The following is a 15,466-nucleotide window of genomic DNA, read 5'->3' on the forward strand; positions in this document are numbered from 1 at the left end:
ATCTATAAACTATTTCTTTTGATTTTAAATCTGCTTTGAACTTCAGATCAATCTCTAAGTAAAAGGCAGTACTAAAGTCTGATTGTGTGGTGGATGTGTTCAAATTTGATCATCTTAATTCAGGTGATGAAGAATGATGAAAGTCTGACAGTATTGAGCACTACTGTTAAGGTTAAACCTGCATGGTGTAAAATGGTTGAAGATGATTAACAGTTGCAAATTAACATTCATTAAAAATTTATAAAAGTAATCAAAATGTACTCAAAAGTAATTAGTTACATTACTTTATTAAAGTAATTAAAAAAGTTACACTACTATTACATTTTAAATAGGGTAACTTGTAATCTGTAACCTATTACATTTCCAAAGTAACCTTCCCAACACTGTTTAGGAGACACATTCACAAATGATTAACCTGATCACAATTTTTTACTTTATTGATACTGCTTTTAATCGTAATGCAAAGACCGGTCATCGGGACATAAGCTGTCCTATACAATAAAAGAGCCTGCGCAGCAACAGGAAATATAATTTAACACAAAAAGCCTGCCTCGACGGTGGACTTGCGCTCAGGAATTTTTTTTTATTTTGTATTTTTTGAGCGGCGTGTGGACAAATTCTTTTTACGCACACACTATTTTACTTCTTGATAACAGACCGCTGCTAACTATAACACACAAATATCGAGCCTCTTCCTTTGACAAAGCATGTCATCGGCACTCGTCACTCTTGTTCGCTTCAGGTGTTGTGTGTTCAGCAGTTTTGTGTTGCAGCCACAGGCTGGCAGCAACAGGAGTATGAGACCTGTAACTTGATCAACAGCGCGAAGCCGCAAACTCGTTCTGAATTTTTAAAGGCGTAACAGTTGATGAAAAAGCAGAGACGATTGTAGATGAAAATGAAGAGAGATTTTATCTTAGTTTTTATTTTATGCAAAACATTTACGTCTCGTCTTTTTTCGTCAACAATAATACATGTTAATTTAGTCTTAGTCAGCGTTTTTGGACAGTGGTGCAGTCTTGTCATCGTCTCGTCTTAGTCATGAAAAAAAAGGTTGTTGACGAACATATTTCGTCTCATCTCGTCTGACGAAATTAACACTAACTGGATGTTACATGTGACACTGAAGACTGGAGTAATGATGCTGAAAATTCAGCTTTGCATCACAGGAATAAATTCTTTTTTTTAAAGTATATTCAAATAGAAAACTATTATTTTAAGTTGTAATAATATTTCACAATATTACTGTTTTTTCTGTATTTTTGATCAAATAAATGCAGGCTTGATGAGCAGAAGAACTTCTTTCAAAAACATTAAAAATAGTAATGTTTCCAAACTTTTGGTCTGTACTGTATATATATATATATATATATATATATATATATATATATATATATATATATTTATTTATTTATTTTATCGGTTCAATATGAAACTTATGCAGGGCAAATAAGACTGGTTTGCCAGCAGAGTCTACATAATTTATGGGAAACATTGTTCTAGGCTGTGACTGCTTACGTTGGCTTCTCTTTCAAAGGGTTATGATTGTAGATTAATTTGGTTATGTATGTTACTGTCACTCACCAGATTGAGTCTTTATCAGCTACAGCGATGCAGGGGTTAAATGGATGAAACTTCACCACTGATGGAACTCCTGGGTTTCTGTTGATGAAGATCTGATCATCTAACCGTGTCACTCCTAAAACCACGAGAGGGATGGATAAGAATGTTGATCAGATACAACAGGTTTAGTCACTGAAATGTTGAGCTTGAATAATGACCACAGCAGTCTTTTGGTTTACAAGTTTTTGAAGAAAAATTAATGAGGGTGACACTACTGAACTTCAGTGTGAGACTTGCAGATGAGAAAAAAAAAAAACATGCATGAAGGGACCTCAGAGGGAATTGAGGGTTTGATTCAGTTCCTCCAGCTAGACTGAATGAGGGCAGCCCCACTTTCGGCTTCAGAGCGGAGGATGGTGGAGAGAGTGATGAAAGGAGAAAGACACATGAGAGTGAGCAGGATCCTCCACTCTGACGCAATCAGTCCTGCGCACTTCTGTCTGAGTGAGCTGGCACTGACGTAAGCATGTTAGCCATTCTGTTTGAGACGCTGACTTCAGCCAGGGAGCCAAGCACTTCTCTTTCTTTAAGCTTGGGGCTTTCACACACAAAATCTACAGCACATAACTTGTTCACCAAGTTCCACTTGTGAAACTCCACATTATTATTACTCAAAAGCATCTAATGTACAGAGATCAAAAGCAATCCTGATAAAGATTTACTGCAGACCAGGGATAGACTTTTCCTTAAGTAAAATTTTTAGATACTATAGCAGTGAAGTGATAACTCTGAGGTAGGCTTTTATTTGTAAGTACTCCTCACTGCAGACTGTAGCACAGTGACATCTATACACACATTTATGATATGTTTTATGATATAGTATTCGAAGTGACAGGGATTCTGCTGGTCTTTAAAAGTCTGATTTCACCCAAAATGAGCTTTAAGATGTCTTATAATAGAGCAGAAAGACTTTATTAATAAAAGTAATTCCATTTATGGTTGCATGCATTGCCAAAAAAAATATATATATATTGTTCATTGTGAGTTCATGTTATTTAAAACATTAACTAGTGTTTACCAATAACACCTTATTGTAAAGTGTCACTCCTAAAAATTTACCTTCAAGTAACTTCATATGACATTTTAGGGACACTTGTCAGTGAGAAGAAATTCATAAAAGAGACCCACTTCATGTGGCTAGATTGTTCTTTAACTCCTTACCATGTAGTGAGTATTGTAAAAAGTATTTGAGTGTCTGTCTCTTTTCATCTTTCTGTTGGTGTCCTCTCAACTATCTGTTTTTTCTTTCTCTGATAGACTGTATTGCCCTCAACTGTACAATTTTCATATTGAAAAACTTCATACTTTCAGGTTATGCTTTCTCAAGCCAACCTAAATTTTGGCTTGACAAACTTAATTTAGCTGATGTTAATGCTGGTTATAAATTAAATCTCTTAGGTACTTTACAGACAAAGCAAATAACACTTTCTAACACAATCCTATAATATATTTAAAAATACATTTAAAATATTTTCCTTGTATGGCTCTTCTGCATTTCTTCAAATTGATTTAATATTGCTTTAATATTGTTTGTTCTTTTATGTTAAATAGGTGTGAACTGGAGTGCATTTTCTGGGCAATACAACCAGGAGTTCCAGCTGCCATGTTCACTGACCCAGTGCCTACGGTGCAGTGAGATTTTTAAAGACTGCCCAACTGGGTATGTGGGGAATAGCAGGATGGGAGTCCTGTATGGGTTTTATTCATTCAAAGAATTTTAGGGCTACTGCTTGATTGATTGTTTTATCAGTGATGGAGGTGAATTTCAGAATTTTCTGCAATTTATACTACTTATTGCAAATAGTGGCAATTATCTGCACCTCAGTATTGTAGTACATTACAAAACAGTATGCACTAACTCATTGAGTGTAAATTATAATTTTAATTAAAATTATTAAATGGATGCTACCTTATTGGGACAATAACTTTTTGATTTTTCTTTCATTTTTGTTGAAAATAAAATGCTTTTCTGATGTAATTTGAAAAAGGCAGATTCAAATCCTGGTCGACCGCATCAAATTGTGAACAACACACCATCTGTGACACTAGAGTTGATGACTGCTCTTTATCTTTTGTAATGTTGACTAGCCCAATAAGAAATGTATAAGGTGCCATTAAAGTGTAATATTACAATATAAACAGTGAAGTAAAGTGCAACAGAATGTTAATATATTGTAAATAAAATACTACACCGATATTACAAAATAAACTAATTACATATAATTTTACCTGAAACATGGTTAAAGTAATGGATATCTGCTGTTTGCTGTATTATATTTTACGGTTGTTTTTCTCTTTCTTTTTTTCCACCTTAGCGTTCTTTAATACTTTTACATTTTATTTGAGTATTCTGTTAAGTATGCGTATGCATTTTACAACCAAATGTCATCACGCAATGCAAATTACTCACGCATGTGCTTTTACCACGTTAATGCGCATGTGTGTTATAGACATCAGTGATGCGCGGGTTGATCTGAAATGAGCGGGTGCCTGCGGTCATCCACGGTTACCCGCCGTTATGAAAAAATATTTTTAATGATATTCGGGTCGCGGTCAGTCGGGTCATTTGAAATAAAGATGCCAATTATACCTTAGTAATTTATATAGTACTAGACACAATTTTGAAATACATAGGCCTGCACTTTATTGGCTGAATAACTGGCGCGATTATAGAGTGACACTTTATGTTGTACTGTACATCAATTTTACCCTTTGTCCCGCCTCATGCAAATTCAGCATCTGTCCCACTTTTTCATTCGACCCTGCCTAATAAATACACGGATACGTCCATGGGCGTACTGTTAACTTATGTCCAATAGTTCAGAGGAGAGCAATAAAAGCGTTAGTCGATAAGCAGAGTCGCACGTCAATCAAACTGTTGACTGGTGTATGAACGCCTCCTCAACATTGTCAACAATCTCAAATTGGAGAACGCACGCGCTGTTCGGTCAGGTTAAGCAGCCACGGCCAGTGTGGCCACGAAAAAGAGAAGATGCACTTTTAATAGCGAATGGACCGCAACATACTCTTGGTTAAGACCTGTAGATGGCGAAGCATAGAGAGCTTTTTGCATTTTATGCAAAAGCAGTTTGTCTGTGGAACATGGTGGAAAATATGACGTGAAGCGACATGGTGCATGCGAGTACCACAGAAAAAAGGCACATCATCAAGAAACATGCAAATCAGTGCAATCGTTTTTCAATAAACCAAATTACCCACAGACTGACAAAGTTTCGGCAGCAGAAGGGACGAGCATTTATCATGCTGTACATCACACACATTCATATCACTCTACCGACTGCAGTAAAAAGTTAGCCACAGTAATTTTTCCAGATTCTGAAATAGCTTAGAAAAAAGCTGTAGAAACTTTGGTTGATATTTTGGGTCAGGGAGTGTCTTAATCTCTTAGTCGGTGGGTTTAAAAAGAAATATAGGCAATATATTACAGAAAGCTTGAAATGTCTACTTTTAAACGAAAAGCCAAAATAAATAGGCTACTCTCTGATTATGTAATCCTTATGAAATGTGCATTTCTCTCTGGCGTTCATGGTGAACGCGTTCAATATTTTCTTTTTCTTTTTTTGCGGTCCGAGTTGTGGGCGGGTTAGTTGAAAACATTGGTCGGGTGCGGGTTGTTTATACATTGACCCGCGCATCACTGATAGACATACCATACGTCAATTTGCGCAAGCACAGTAAACACATACCTGACATAGGTACGTGACGTCACAATGTTATGCTACAGTCTGCAGCGAGGGGTGTCTCTTTATTTGAGATACAGTGGTTAATGACATATTTTTCAGTGTTACAATTTCCTCCAAACAATGTTACAATCGCCCCACCAAGGGGGCAATTGTAACTCTCTGACTTCTTGCATTTAACTTAATTTAATATAATGGTCTTGTCCTTATTCGTGAAAATATATCAATTTTATTTTTTTATATTTGTTTCTTGTTTCAAAATATGACTAGTGTATTTCAAGTAGTATTTAAAGTTACAATTGCCCCCAGTCTCCCTTACTACACTGTAAAATCTAATTAGTTAACTTTACATAAAAGCATGTAAACTAAAAAAAAAAAAAAAAAAATTTTTTTTTCAATTTCAGCAACTAATTCATTTTAAGTTAAATATACTAGTTGTCAAAATAACCCAGTTATTTAAGTTGAGATAACTAATGAAACATTTATTCCAACTTGGAATTGCTCAGTTCTCAGTATTTACACCTATCTATCAAATGGACCACTGACACTCTATCTACAATCTCAAATGCAAACGCACCTCACGCACCTGCTGCTGAGAAGAACGCACATAGGAGCACATGCTCAGGAGAGTTCTAACAGTTCGGACATTGCTTGAATCAGAGGTAAATGATATTAATACTGTTCAGTTTCTTGCACAGTTTCTTGTTTTGTGTCTTTACACATCAATGTATCATCACAAGCCGCAGGGTTGAATTTGATATTGGTTGTCTATGTTTTTTTCTAGTTTTATTGTATGTTTTAACCGTGATTCCCATCCGCTTACATTAAAAGAGTGATAGAATGCAATGGTTTGACTTAAAAATCTCAGTTTGTGTTCTACTAAAGAAACAAAGTCACCTACATCTTGCATGCCCTGGGGGTAAGCAGATAAACATAACATTTTCATTTTCCGGTGAACTATCCCTTTAACTTGGGTTTTCTGAGTAACAAAGTTATAATACGCAAATAGTAAAGATAACTAGATTTTTACAGTTAAAATCAACAATTTTTGTCTAAGGAGTCTAAGGGTATTTTTGGGGCCTGGAGAAGTTTTGTCATGCCCTGATATCTGTGCTTTTTTCAGTTTCTTATAAACATCTAAAAGTCTAATCTCACTGTAATCAGCCCAAACTGGGCTATAATAATAAGTGAGCGGCAAGTATGTACATGATTGTGTTTTTGAGAAAAAAAAATGTTATGCGTGGTTAGTGGAAAAACAAAATTTTTTAAATCACTTGAATAAGGCCATAAAACACATACAGAACATTGGTTCCCGGGACTTTTGAGAACTGGAGCTTGTAGCCTAGAATTTTTATTTTCCAACACTTTTTGTTGGTAAAAGTCATATGCGAGTAGGCGTCCACTATCATGAATGTCATTGTGATTTACACCTGAGAAGACAAAGGCCCACATAATGAGCTGCATAATGACCCGTTCTGTCAGCTGTGTCACTGAGAGGGGAAGAGTTACAAGAAAGAATGTGAGGACTAAATAAATGTATATAATTTTATGTTTTTAGTTTATTTAGAATATATTTAATGATCCCACAAAATAATTTAATATCCACTTGCAAGTGCAGTTAAACAGTTTATTATGAACAATCAAGGCTGACTTTCAAACTGAATTTTTTGCATCAATACTCCAGTCACACAATCCTTCAGAAATCCTTAAAAAAAAAATCTGATTTTCTACCAAAAAAAAAACAAACAAAACAAAACATTTATTGTTATTATTATCATTATTATTATTAATGTTGAAAAGAGCTGAGAATATTTTTCAGGTTTTTCTTTTTTTTTTGGGGGGGGGGGGGGGTTGTATTACATCAAGCTTTTGAATTGTATAGTACTGTATATTGTTAGTGAAACTTCATAATGTTTCACTTGATTATACATTTAGTCAGGAATTATAGTTTGGAAAAAGTCTTTGGAAAAAGTTTAACTAGTAAAATGTTTACATGTTATGTGAAAACTAGTACAAGTATATAAATAAATAAAAAGAGACTTACGCATGTTTATGATCTCTATTGAATAAAGTGCTTCATTCTTTTTTTTCCCCGAGGAAATCCAAATCTCAAATCCTCAACCACATCACATCTTTTTGGGGTGAATTATGTCTTATTCCTCTCATTGCGAAGCAAACAGTAAAATAAAAAAAAACTCGAAGAACAGTCTTGCTGCATTGTCTTCTGTTGTATGGGCGTATTCAAGCCACGCGCTTCAGTGAAACACTAGAATCTGAATAGCGCGTTCAGCACGGGGGTGTGGTCGCATTAGAAGATAATGAAGGGAGACGTGAAAAACGGACATCGCGTTGTTTTCATATAGATTACTTGATCACAGAATATTTGTTTTCGCCAGCACTTGTTTAGTTTAAAACTAGATATATCTCTCATGTCTCTTCGTTGAGTATTCACTGAGTTACAGTTCATTTTAATGACGCGTGCCTAAATGAAGATCAGCGCAGACAAAGGCTGCAGACAGCACATCTTGTTTGTTATCTTTATTTTATAAATGCACAAAGTTTTGTTGTTATTATGTCTGTATGCAAAAAAAAGTAGACCCTTTACAGATTCGACTGATGTATTGCTCTTATCTGTACGATCAAAACTGAAAGTGTATTACAAAACTGTAATTTAAGTTCTTTTTAGGGTTATCATGATTCATAATGCGTATATGCGTTAATTGACTCCAGAGGGTTAAATAAAGTCAACTAAAAAGTTTGTTAGGTTTTATATGTTATGTCCACATATGACTGAAAATTGCTAAAATAAGACAGCATGGTAGTTTCATGCATACAGTTGGAAACCAGTACCTCTTTGAATGATGCGTTGGCTTTGTCTGCGTACTTGTGAATTGCGTAAGAATCTCCACTCTCTCTCCTTACGAACTTGACTCTCCAAGTCATGCTCTTCTGGAATCTGAAAGAGAAGAAAGAATTACATTTTCAAATGATGGAGCACCAAAAGAGTCACATTGTTTAAAACCACAAACATTCAAATGTAAACATGCAGCTTTGACAATTGTGAGAACTGAAACTTAAAGAAGCTAAAAGCAGATCGTAAATGTATTTATTTCTTGTCTCATTATTGTTTAGCACAGTTGTCGTTGCTAGGAAACACTTGTTTGTTTACTGTGTTGAGACGTGCTGCATTTGGTCTCGTATCTCATACGTTGTCAGTGTTGTGCGCTTGCTCAGACCTTTGTTGTGATAAACAGTAAAGTCTGTTCAGCTGAATTCAATTTCTGTTTTATCTGATGTGTATTATAAAGGTTAGTATACCGTGCCAGTGGTCGAGGCAGCCCTCCTGTTAAGCCCTCCTTATGTAAAGACCATCGACTCTACCGGGCAAGGTACACCGGTTTTTATAACCAATTCTTACTATGTGTTTCCAGATCCCTACTATGACTACCACTCGCAAACCACGCATCACACAATGCAGGCAGCTCAATCTTAACAACCTGCACACTTTGCCTATGTCTGCTAATACACTACTTTCTTTTTCTATTGGTCTCTGGAATTGCCAGTCTGCTGTAAACAAACTTCATTACTTCTATTATTAGTCATTCAAAGCTTAATCTCATGGCCCTTATAGAGACCTGGATCAAACCAGAGGACACTGCTACACCTGCAGCACTCTCCAACAGTTCCCCCGTTTGACTGGAAGAGGTGGAGGTACTGGTCTGCTCATCTCTAATGATTGGAAATTTAATCCTTTTTCATCTTTGGGTATCAACAGCTCCTTTGAATCTCATTCAGTTACTGTTACCTACCCTCTTAAAATACATTTTGTCATTGTCTATCGACCCCCAGGAGCACTAGGTAATTTTTTGGATGAATTAGATGTGCTGCTCTCAACCTTTCCTGAGGATAGTACTCCACTAGTTATGCTTGGAGATTTCAACATCCACCTAGATAAACCTCTATCTGCGGACTTCCACACTCTGCTTGCCTCTTTTGATCTCACCCGAGTGTCAATTACTGCTACTCACAAATCAGGCAACCAACTAGACCTTATTTACACACGACACTGCTCCATTGATCATGCACTGGTTATTCCACTACACACCTCGGATCACTTCCTCCTCACTCTTAACCTCAACATAGTCCCTGACCCATCACTTACCCCTCCACATGTTGTTTAGACACTGTTTGGCCCTTGTCTTCTAAAGCTTAGAGCTGCTGAAAGGGTGTGGCACAAATCCAAAAATACTGCTGACACTGTATCAGTCACAGTGTATCAGTCACTTCCTTCTCTGCTAATGTCTCCACTGCTAAAAGGACATACTACCATACTTGCAGTTTAGATCTAGATTAAAGACCCATCTCTTTAACCTGGCTTACACATAACACACTAATATGCTTCTAATATCCAAATCCGTTAAAGGATTTTTAGGCTGCATTAATTAAGTAAACCGGAACCGGGAACACTTCCCATAACACCCGATGTACTTTCTACATCATTAGAAGAATGGCATCTATGCTAATATTAGTCTGTTTCTCTCTTATTCCGAGGTCACCGTAGCCACCAGATCCAGTCTGTATCCAGATCAGAGGGTCACTGCAGTCATCCGGATCCAGATGGTGGATCCGCACCTAGAAAGGACCTCTACATCCCTGGAAGATAGCGGAGACCAGCACAACTAGAGCCTCAGATACAGATCCCCTGTAAAGACTTTGTCTCAGATGACCACCAGGACAAGACCACAGGAAACAGATGATTCTTCTGCACAATCTGACTTTGCTGGAGCCTGGAATTGAACTGCTGGTTTCGTCTGGTCAGAGGAGAACTGGGCCTCCAACTGAGCCTGGTTTCTCCCAAGGATTTTTTTCTCCATTCTGTCACCGATGGAGTTTCGGTTCCTTGCCGCTGTCGCCTCTGGCTTGCTTAGTTGGGGTCACTTCATCTACAATGATATCGTTGACTTGATTGCAAATAAATGCACAGACACTATTTAAACTGAACAGAGATGACATCACTGAATTTAACTCTCATTTTGTATTACTGACACACTGTTTTCCTAATGAATGTTGTTCAGTTGCTTTGATGCAATGTATTTTGTTTAAAGCGCTATATAAATAAAGGTGACTTGACTTGACTATCTCGCATGCTTTTTAAAACATTTTCCTCGCTCCTTTGTCCTCCTCCTCCCCCTCCTGCTTCATCTCTAATAGCTGACGACTTTGCCACGTTTTTCATTAATAAAATTAAAAACATCAGTGCACTATTTTCCACACCACAATCCGTCAAGCACATCTCACCAGCAAACATACACTCATACTCATCCTTCTCTACACTCTCTGAGGCAGAAGTCTCCAAACTCATCCTTTCTAATCATCCTACTACTTGTCTGCTTGATCCTATTCCATCTCATCTCCTTCAAGCCACTTCTCCTGCAGCTGTACCTGCACTCACTCACATCATTAATATATCCCTCCACACTGCTGTTTTTCCCTCATCATTTAGACAGGTTTGTATAACTCCACTAATTAATAAACCCCCACTCAACCCACCTCTTTTAGAGAACTACAGACCAGTTTCCCTTCTTCCTTTCATTGTATAAACACTTGAACAAGCTGTGTTCAACCAAGTCTCTGCCTTTCTCACATAGAACAACCTCCTTGACAGCAACCAATCTGGTTTCAGAAGTGGACATTCAACCGAGTCTGCCTTGCTCTGAGTTGTTGAAGCCCTAAGACTGGCAAGAGCGGAATCCAAATCTTCAATACTTATCTTGCTTTTGACACGGTTAACTACCAAATCCTCCTGTCAACACTATTGACATAGGGCATCTCAGGAATGGCACTCCAGAGGTTTGAGTCTTCCAGATCAGATAGGTCCTTTAAAGTATCTTGGAGAGGTGAGGTGTCCAAGTCACAAGATCTCACTACTGGGGTGCCTCAGGGCTCAGTTCTTGGACCACTTCTCTTCTCTGTCTACATGACATCATTAGGTTCTGTCATTCAGAAGCATGGCTTTTCATACCACTGCTATGCTGATGACACTCAACTCTACCACTCACTCCATCCTGATGACCTGACAGTAGCTGCTCACATCTCAACTTGTCTAACAGACATTTCTTACTGGATGAAGGACCATCACCTTCAACTCAACCTTGCCAAGACAGAACTGCTTGTGGTTCCAGCAAACCCATCGTTTCATCACAATTTCACCATCCAGTTAGGCACATCAACCATAACTCCTTCAAAAACAGCCAGAAACCTTGGAATTATGATTGTTGATCAGCTAACTTTCTAAGACCACATTGCTAAAACTGTCCAGTCCTGCAGATTTGCTTTATTCAACATTAAGAAGATCAGGCCCTTTCTTTCGGAACATGCTGCTCAACTTCTTGTTCAAGCTCTTGTTCTGTCAAGGCTGGACTATTGCAATGCTCTCTTGGCAGGTCTTCCAACCAGTTCTATCAAACCTTTACAATTAATCCAGAATGCTGCAGCAAGATAAATTTTTAATGAGCCGAAAAGAATACACGTCACACCTCTGTTTATCAATTTGCACTGGCTACCAATAGCTGCTAGCATAAAATTCAAGGCATTGATGTTTGCATACAAAACCACCACTGGCTCTGCACCCCTTTAACTAAATTCATTACTTCAGACTTATGTGTCCTCTACAAGCTTGCATTCCGGAAGTGAACGTCACTTGATTGTGCCATCCCAAAAAAGCACAATGTCACTTTTACAGACTTTTAAATTAAATGTTCCCTACTGGTGGAATGACCTGCCCAACTCAATCCGAGCAGCTGAGTCCTAAGCCACTGTCAAGAATCGGCTTAAAACACATCTCTTCCATCTTTATTTGACCCTCTAACTTTAGCACTCACTATTCTAATTCTATTCTTTAAAAAAAAAAAAACTTTTTTGTATTCTATCCATTTTCTTTTTTATTCTTTTTTATTATACAGTTATATATATATATAAGACCTCTAAGACTAGCTTGCTCTATTCTTTTTCTATTATTTTTACTTATTATATTATTTAAAAGCCCTTGCTACGTGTACTGCGTTTAAGCTAACTGAGACTTGTTTTAACACTTATATATCATTGTTCTTTTGTTGTTTTTGATTGCTTCCAATGTCCTCATTTGTAAGTCGCTTTGGATAAAAGTGTCTGCTAAATGATTAAATCTAAATCATCTAAATATTGTGCTTTAAGCAATAGATATTGTTTCAAAGCAGCTTCACAGTAATAAAGACGAAATTAACAGAATCAAAGATGCAAACTTCATGAAATAAGAGAATAAAGACTTATGGTTCTCGACTAGGAATCTCGACTGTGGTCTCTCACTCTATTTTCCGTGTCTGTCAAATTTCTAAAAAGTGTGACTGATATTATTTCTTCCTCTCCCCAAACTCTGCCTCTCCATTTGTAAGAATGAGAAAATTGAAAAATAAGCTAAATAAAGTATTCAACGATGCACACAAAGAGCTGAAGCCCAGAGAGAGAATCACAGCACTAGCTAATTATCCCTGATCGATCCAGTCTTCCAGATTGTAGCTCCAGGGAGGGGCTGATCCCATGCCGCAAGTCCAAGTCCAAGCTCCTCAAGCAGGGAAAGAAATCACACCTGTCTCTCTTCCTGGAGCTCTGTGGCTCCATATCAATCTCGTAATATGAATCAATAATTTGTTTTTGTTTTTTCATGTGGAAATAAAGCAGTGAGCTTGTAAATGTGATTACTTGCCCAGCTGGGACTGTGAATATGTCTTAGTTAATGGTATCCTCAAGAGTGGTTATTATTCTGTCACATTTAAATGCTCATTCATAGTCAAGTCACCAATATGTACTAACACACATCACTCTAATAGACTAGAATAGAGTTCTTATCTTTGTTATCCATTATGCACATTTCCAACTTATATCCAGAATGTTCTCTGTTTAGTATACTTTCTGAAATACTGCACAAGTTGTACATGTTGTTCCTTTTTATATAGCAGCAAGAACACTGGCTTTTTTATGCGCTGTTGTAAGTAGAGGTTGAACAATACAGATTTTTTTTTTTAAATGACTGAATCCATTATAATATTTAGAGAGCAGTGTTGCCAATAACTGATAAAACACATAAAACTGTAATTATATAATGACATAAAAGTGATGAAATTAAATCTAAATATTTACACAATATTTAATAGAAAATATTTAAAATAAAGACAAAATAATTGACTCAAGTAATTGACTCAAGAGGGAACTATAATAATTATTCTGTAATTACATAATAACTACATCAATGTCATTATTAAATGGATAGTTCATCTTCAGTTGCTGGTCCCCAGTGAATTCCATAGTATGAAGAGAGAGGAGGAAAAAAAATAAAAAAATAAACCTTATGCAGGTCAATGGGGACCAGCAACTGAAGGTAAACTATCCATTTAAACTCTCTGGACTAAATTCTGTGTTTGGTTTGGAAACTTTCATTGTATGACGTGTTGAGGAAATGAACACCCCTGCTAGATATATATGCATCCTGGTTGAGAACAGGCAGGTTGAAATAATGGTTGACCTCCATCTAACCAATACCCATCATCCCCCCACCCCACCCTCAATATATATTCACAACCTTGTACACAACTTTACTGCTCAAAAAACAAAAAAAAAACAAAAACAAACAACAACAAAAAAACATTTAAAGGTGCCATAAAATGCATCACGCATCATATTTTGTTTTCCAAAAGAGATTCTTGGCTCTCTGTAGGGCTAACGTTGCTAAAGTTACCACTGTCAATGGCTGTTTTCGCTAATGCTGCCTTTACATGCTACCAGAATGATCATGAATAGGAATGTGGCTGTTACAAAATGTGTTTGGAAGCAATGTGTGAGGTCAGTAACATGGGCACCATAACACCGGTATGCCCACAAAACCCTCCTGCGGACATGTAAAAACAACCCGCGGCACCAGTGTTAAAGTAGCCCAATTCCAACAGAGTGTTGGAAAGGAGGCGGGAGCACCAGCTCATTTTCATTTAAGGATATGGAATGGCAACAGCAAGACGGTGGGAGCAGAAAATTGCTTTCTCCTTATCCTTCCAGATTAATTTGTATCTAGTTTTGTGTTTTGTTAGTTTCCTTCTCACTACCTGTAGCATGAGGCAGTACCTGCAACCCAATCAGGTCGCAAAAGTGTTCAACCTTCTCCAAGATGGCACATCCATATGTGTTGTAGCAAGATTTAATATGTCTTCTAGCACAGTTTCAAGAATATGAATGAAAGATCAGGAGATGGGCCATTACAAAAGGAGAGCTTGACAAGATTAAAGAAGGACAACAACCCAGCAGCAGGACTGCGCCTGCTCCTTTGTGCAAGGAGGAACAGGAGGAGCACTGCCAGAGCCCTCCAAAATGAAGGTGGCATGAGAGCCCAATGTACTCTAGTGGGATCTGTGCTCACCTGCTGTGGAGAACCTACAATACCCGAAACAGAAAACTAATAAAAACAGTAATATCCCCTCCACACTTCCGAACTGTGGACTTTCACACAGACACAAACACACTCACACATCAACGTACTGTTTACTAAAGATTCTTTGGGAAGAGAAAGACTATTACCTGCTGATACTTACCTGTAATGACAAGATCCTTATTTGTAGTCCCTGCTGCTGTGGATATACCTTCTGTTCCCTTAAGAATAAAGTGACTTTTACATGTTTTATTCATCAGTTGGCATCTACCTCTTTTGTTAAAGCCAACTTACCTGTTTTACCTACCTTATTAAGATTTTGCAAAAAAAAATGCCCACAACTGGGTCCTAACTGATTTTTGAGTTAGTGTGTCATTACAGAAGGCCAGACCATCAACATGGCCTCAGTGGGAGATGTTCTGTGCTCCATGTATCAAAATGGCCATAACACAGAATCATCCGACCATTAAACAGTATCTAGATTGGGTACTGCGGATATGTGTCTCTCCTTACATGGCTGGTGAGGTTTATGATGTGGAGAATAACAGTGCCTCAAAGCAGCTATTCTATCCCTTTCTATGCAGCAGTTCACATTGCCCAGCACCAAGTCGGTATCAATCACCAGAACCAAGCCAAGGTATCACCATACCAGGTCAGCTAAACACAGTTCCAAGAGAGCAGTCCCTGTGTG

The 15,466-nt window shown here is 37.4% G+C and overlaps 1 protein-coding gene across 4 annotated transcripts in view; it reads right to left on the reverse strand.

The window, feature by feature from the left end:
* rptor (regulatory associated protein of MTOR, complex 1) overlaps positions 1–15,466 on the reverse strand; it is a 260,643-nt gene that overhangs the window by 31,127 nt on the left and 214,050 nt on the right. For all 4 annotated transcript variants that reach the window (XM_059560532.1, XM_059560531.1, XM_059560530.1 and 1 more), the window contains exons 26-27: positions 8,175–8,280; positions 1,585–1,699 (exon numbers count right to left, since the gene is read on the reverse strand). In XM_059560532.1, the coding sequence (XP_059416515.1) occupies positions 1,585–1,699; positions 8,175–8,280 (221 nt within the window). The remainder of the gene's footprint in view (positions 1–1,584; positions 1,700–8,174; positions 8,281–15,466) is intronic.

The sequence above is a fragment of the Carassius carassius genome, chromosome 10 (genome assembly GCF_963082965.1).
Source record: "Carassius carassius chromosome 10, fCarCar2.1, whole genome shotgun sequence".
Lineage (NCBI taxonomy): Eukaryota > Metazoa > Chordata > Actinopteri > Cypriniformes > Cyprinidae > Carassius > Carassius carassius.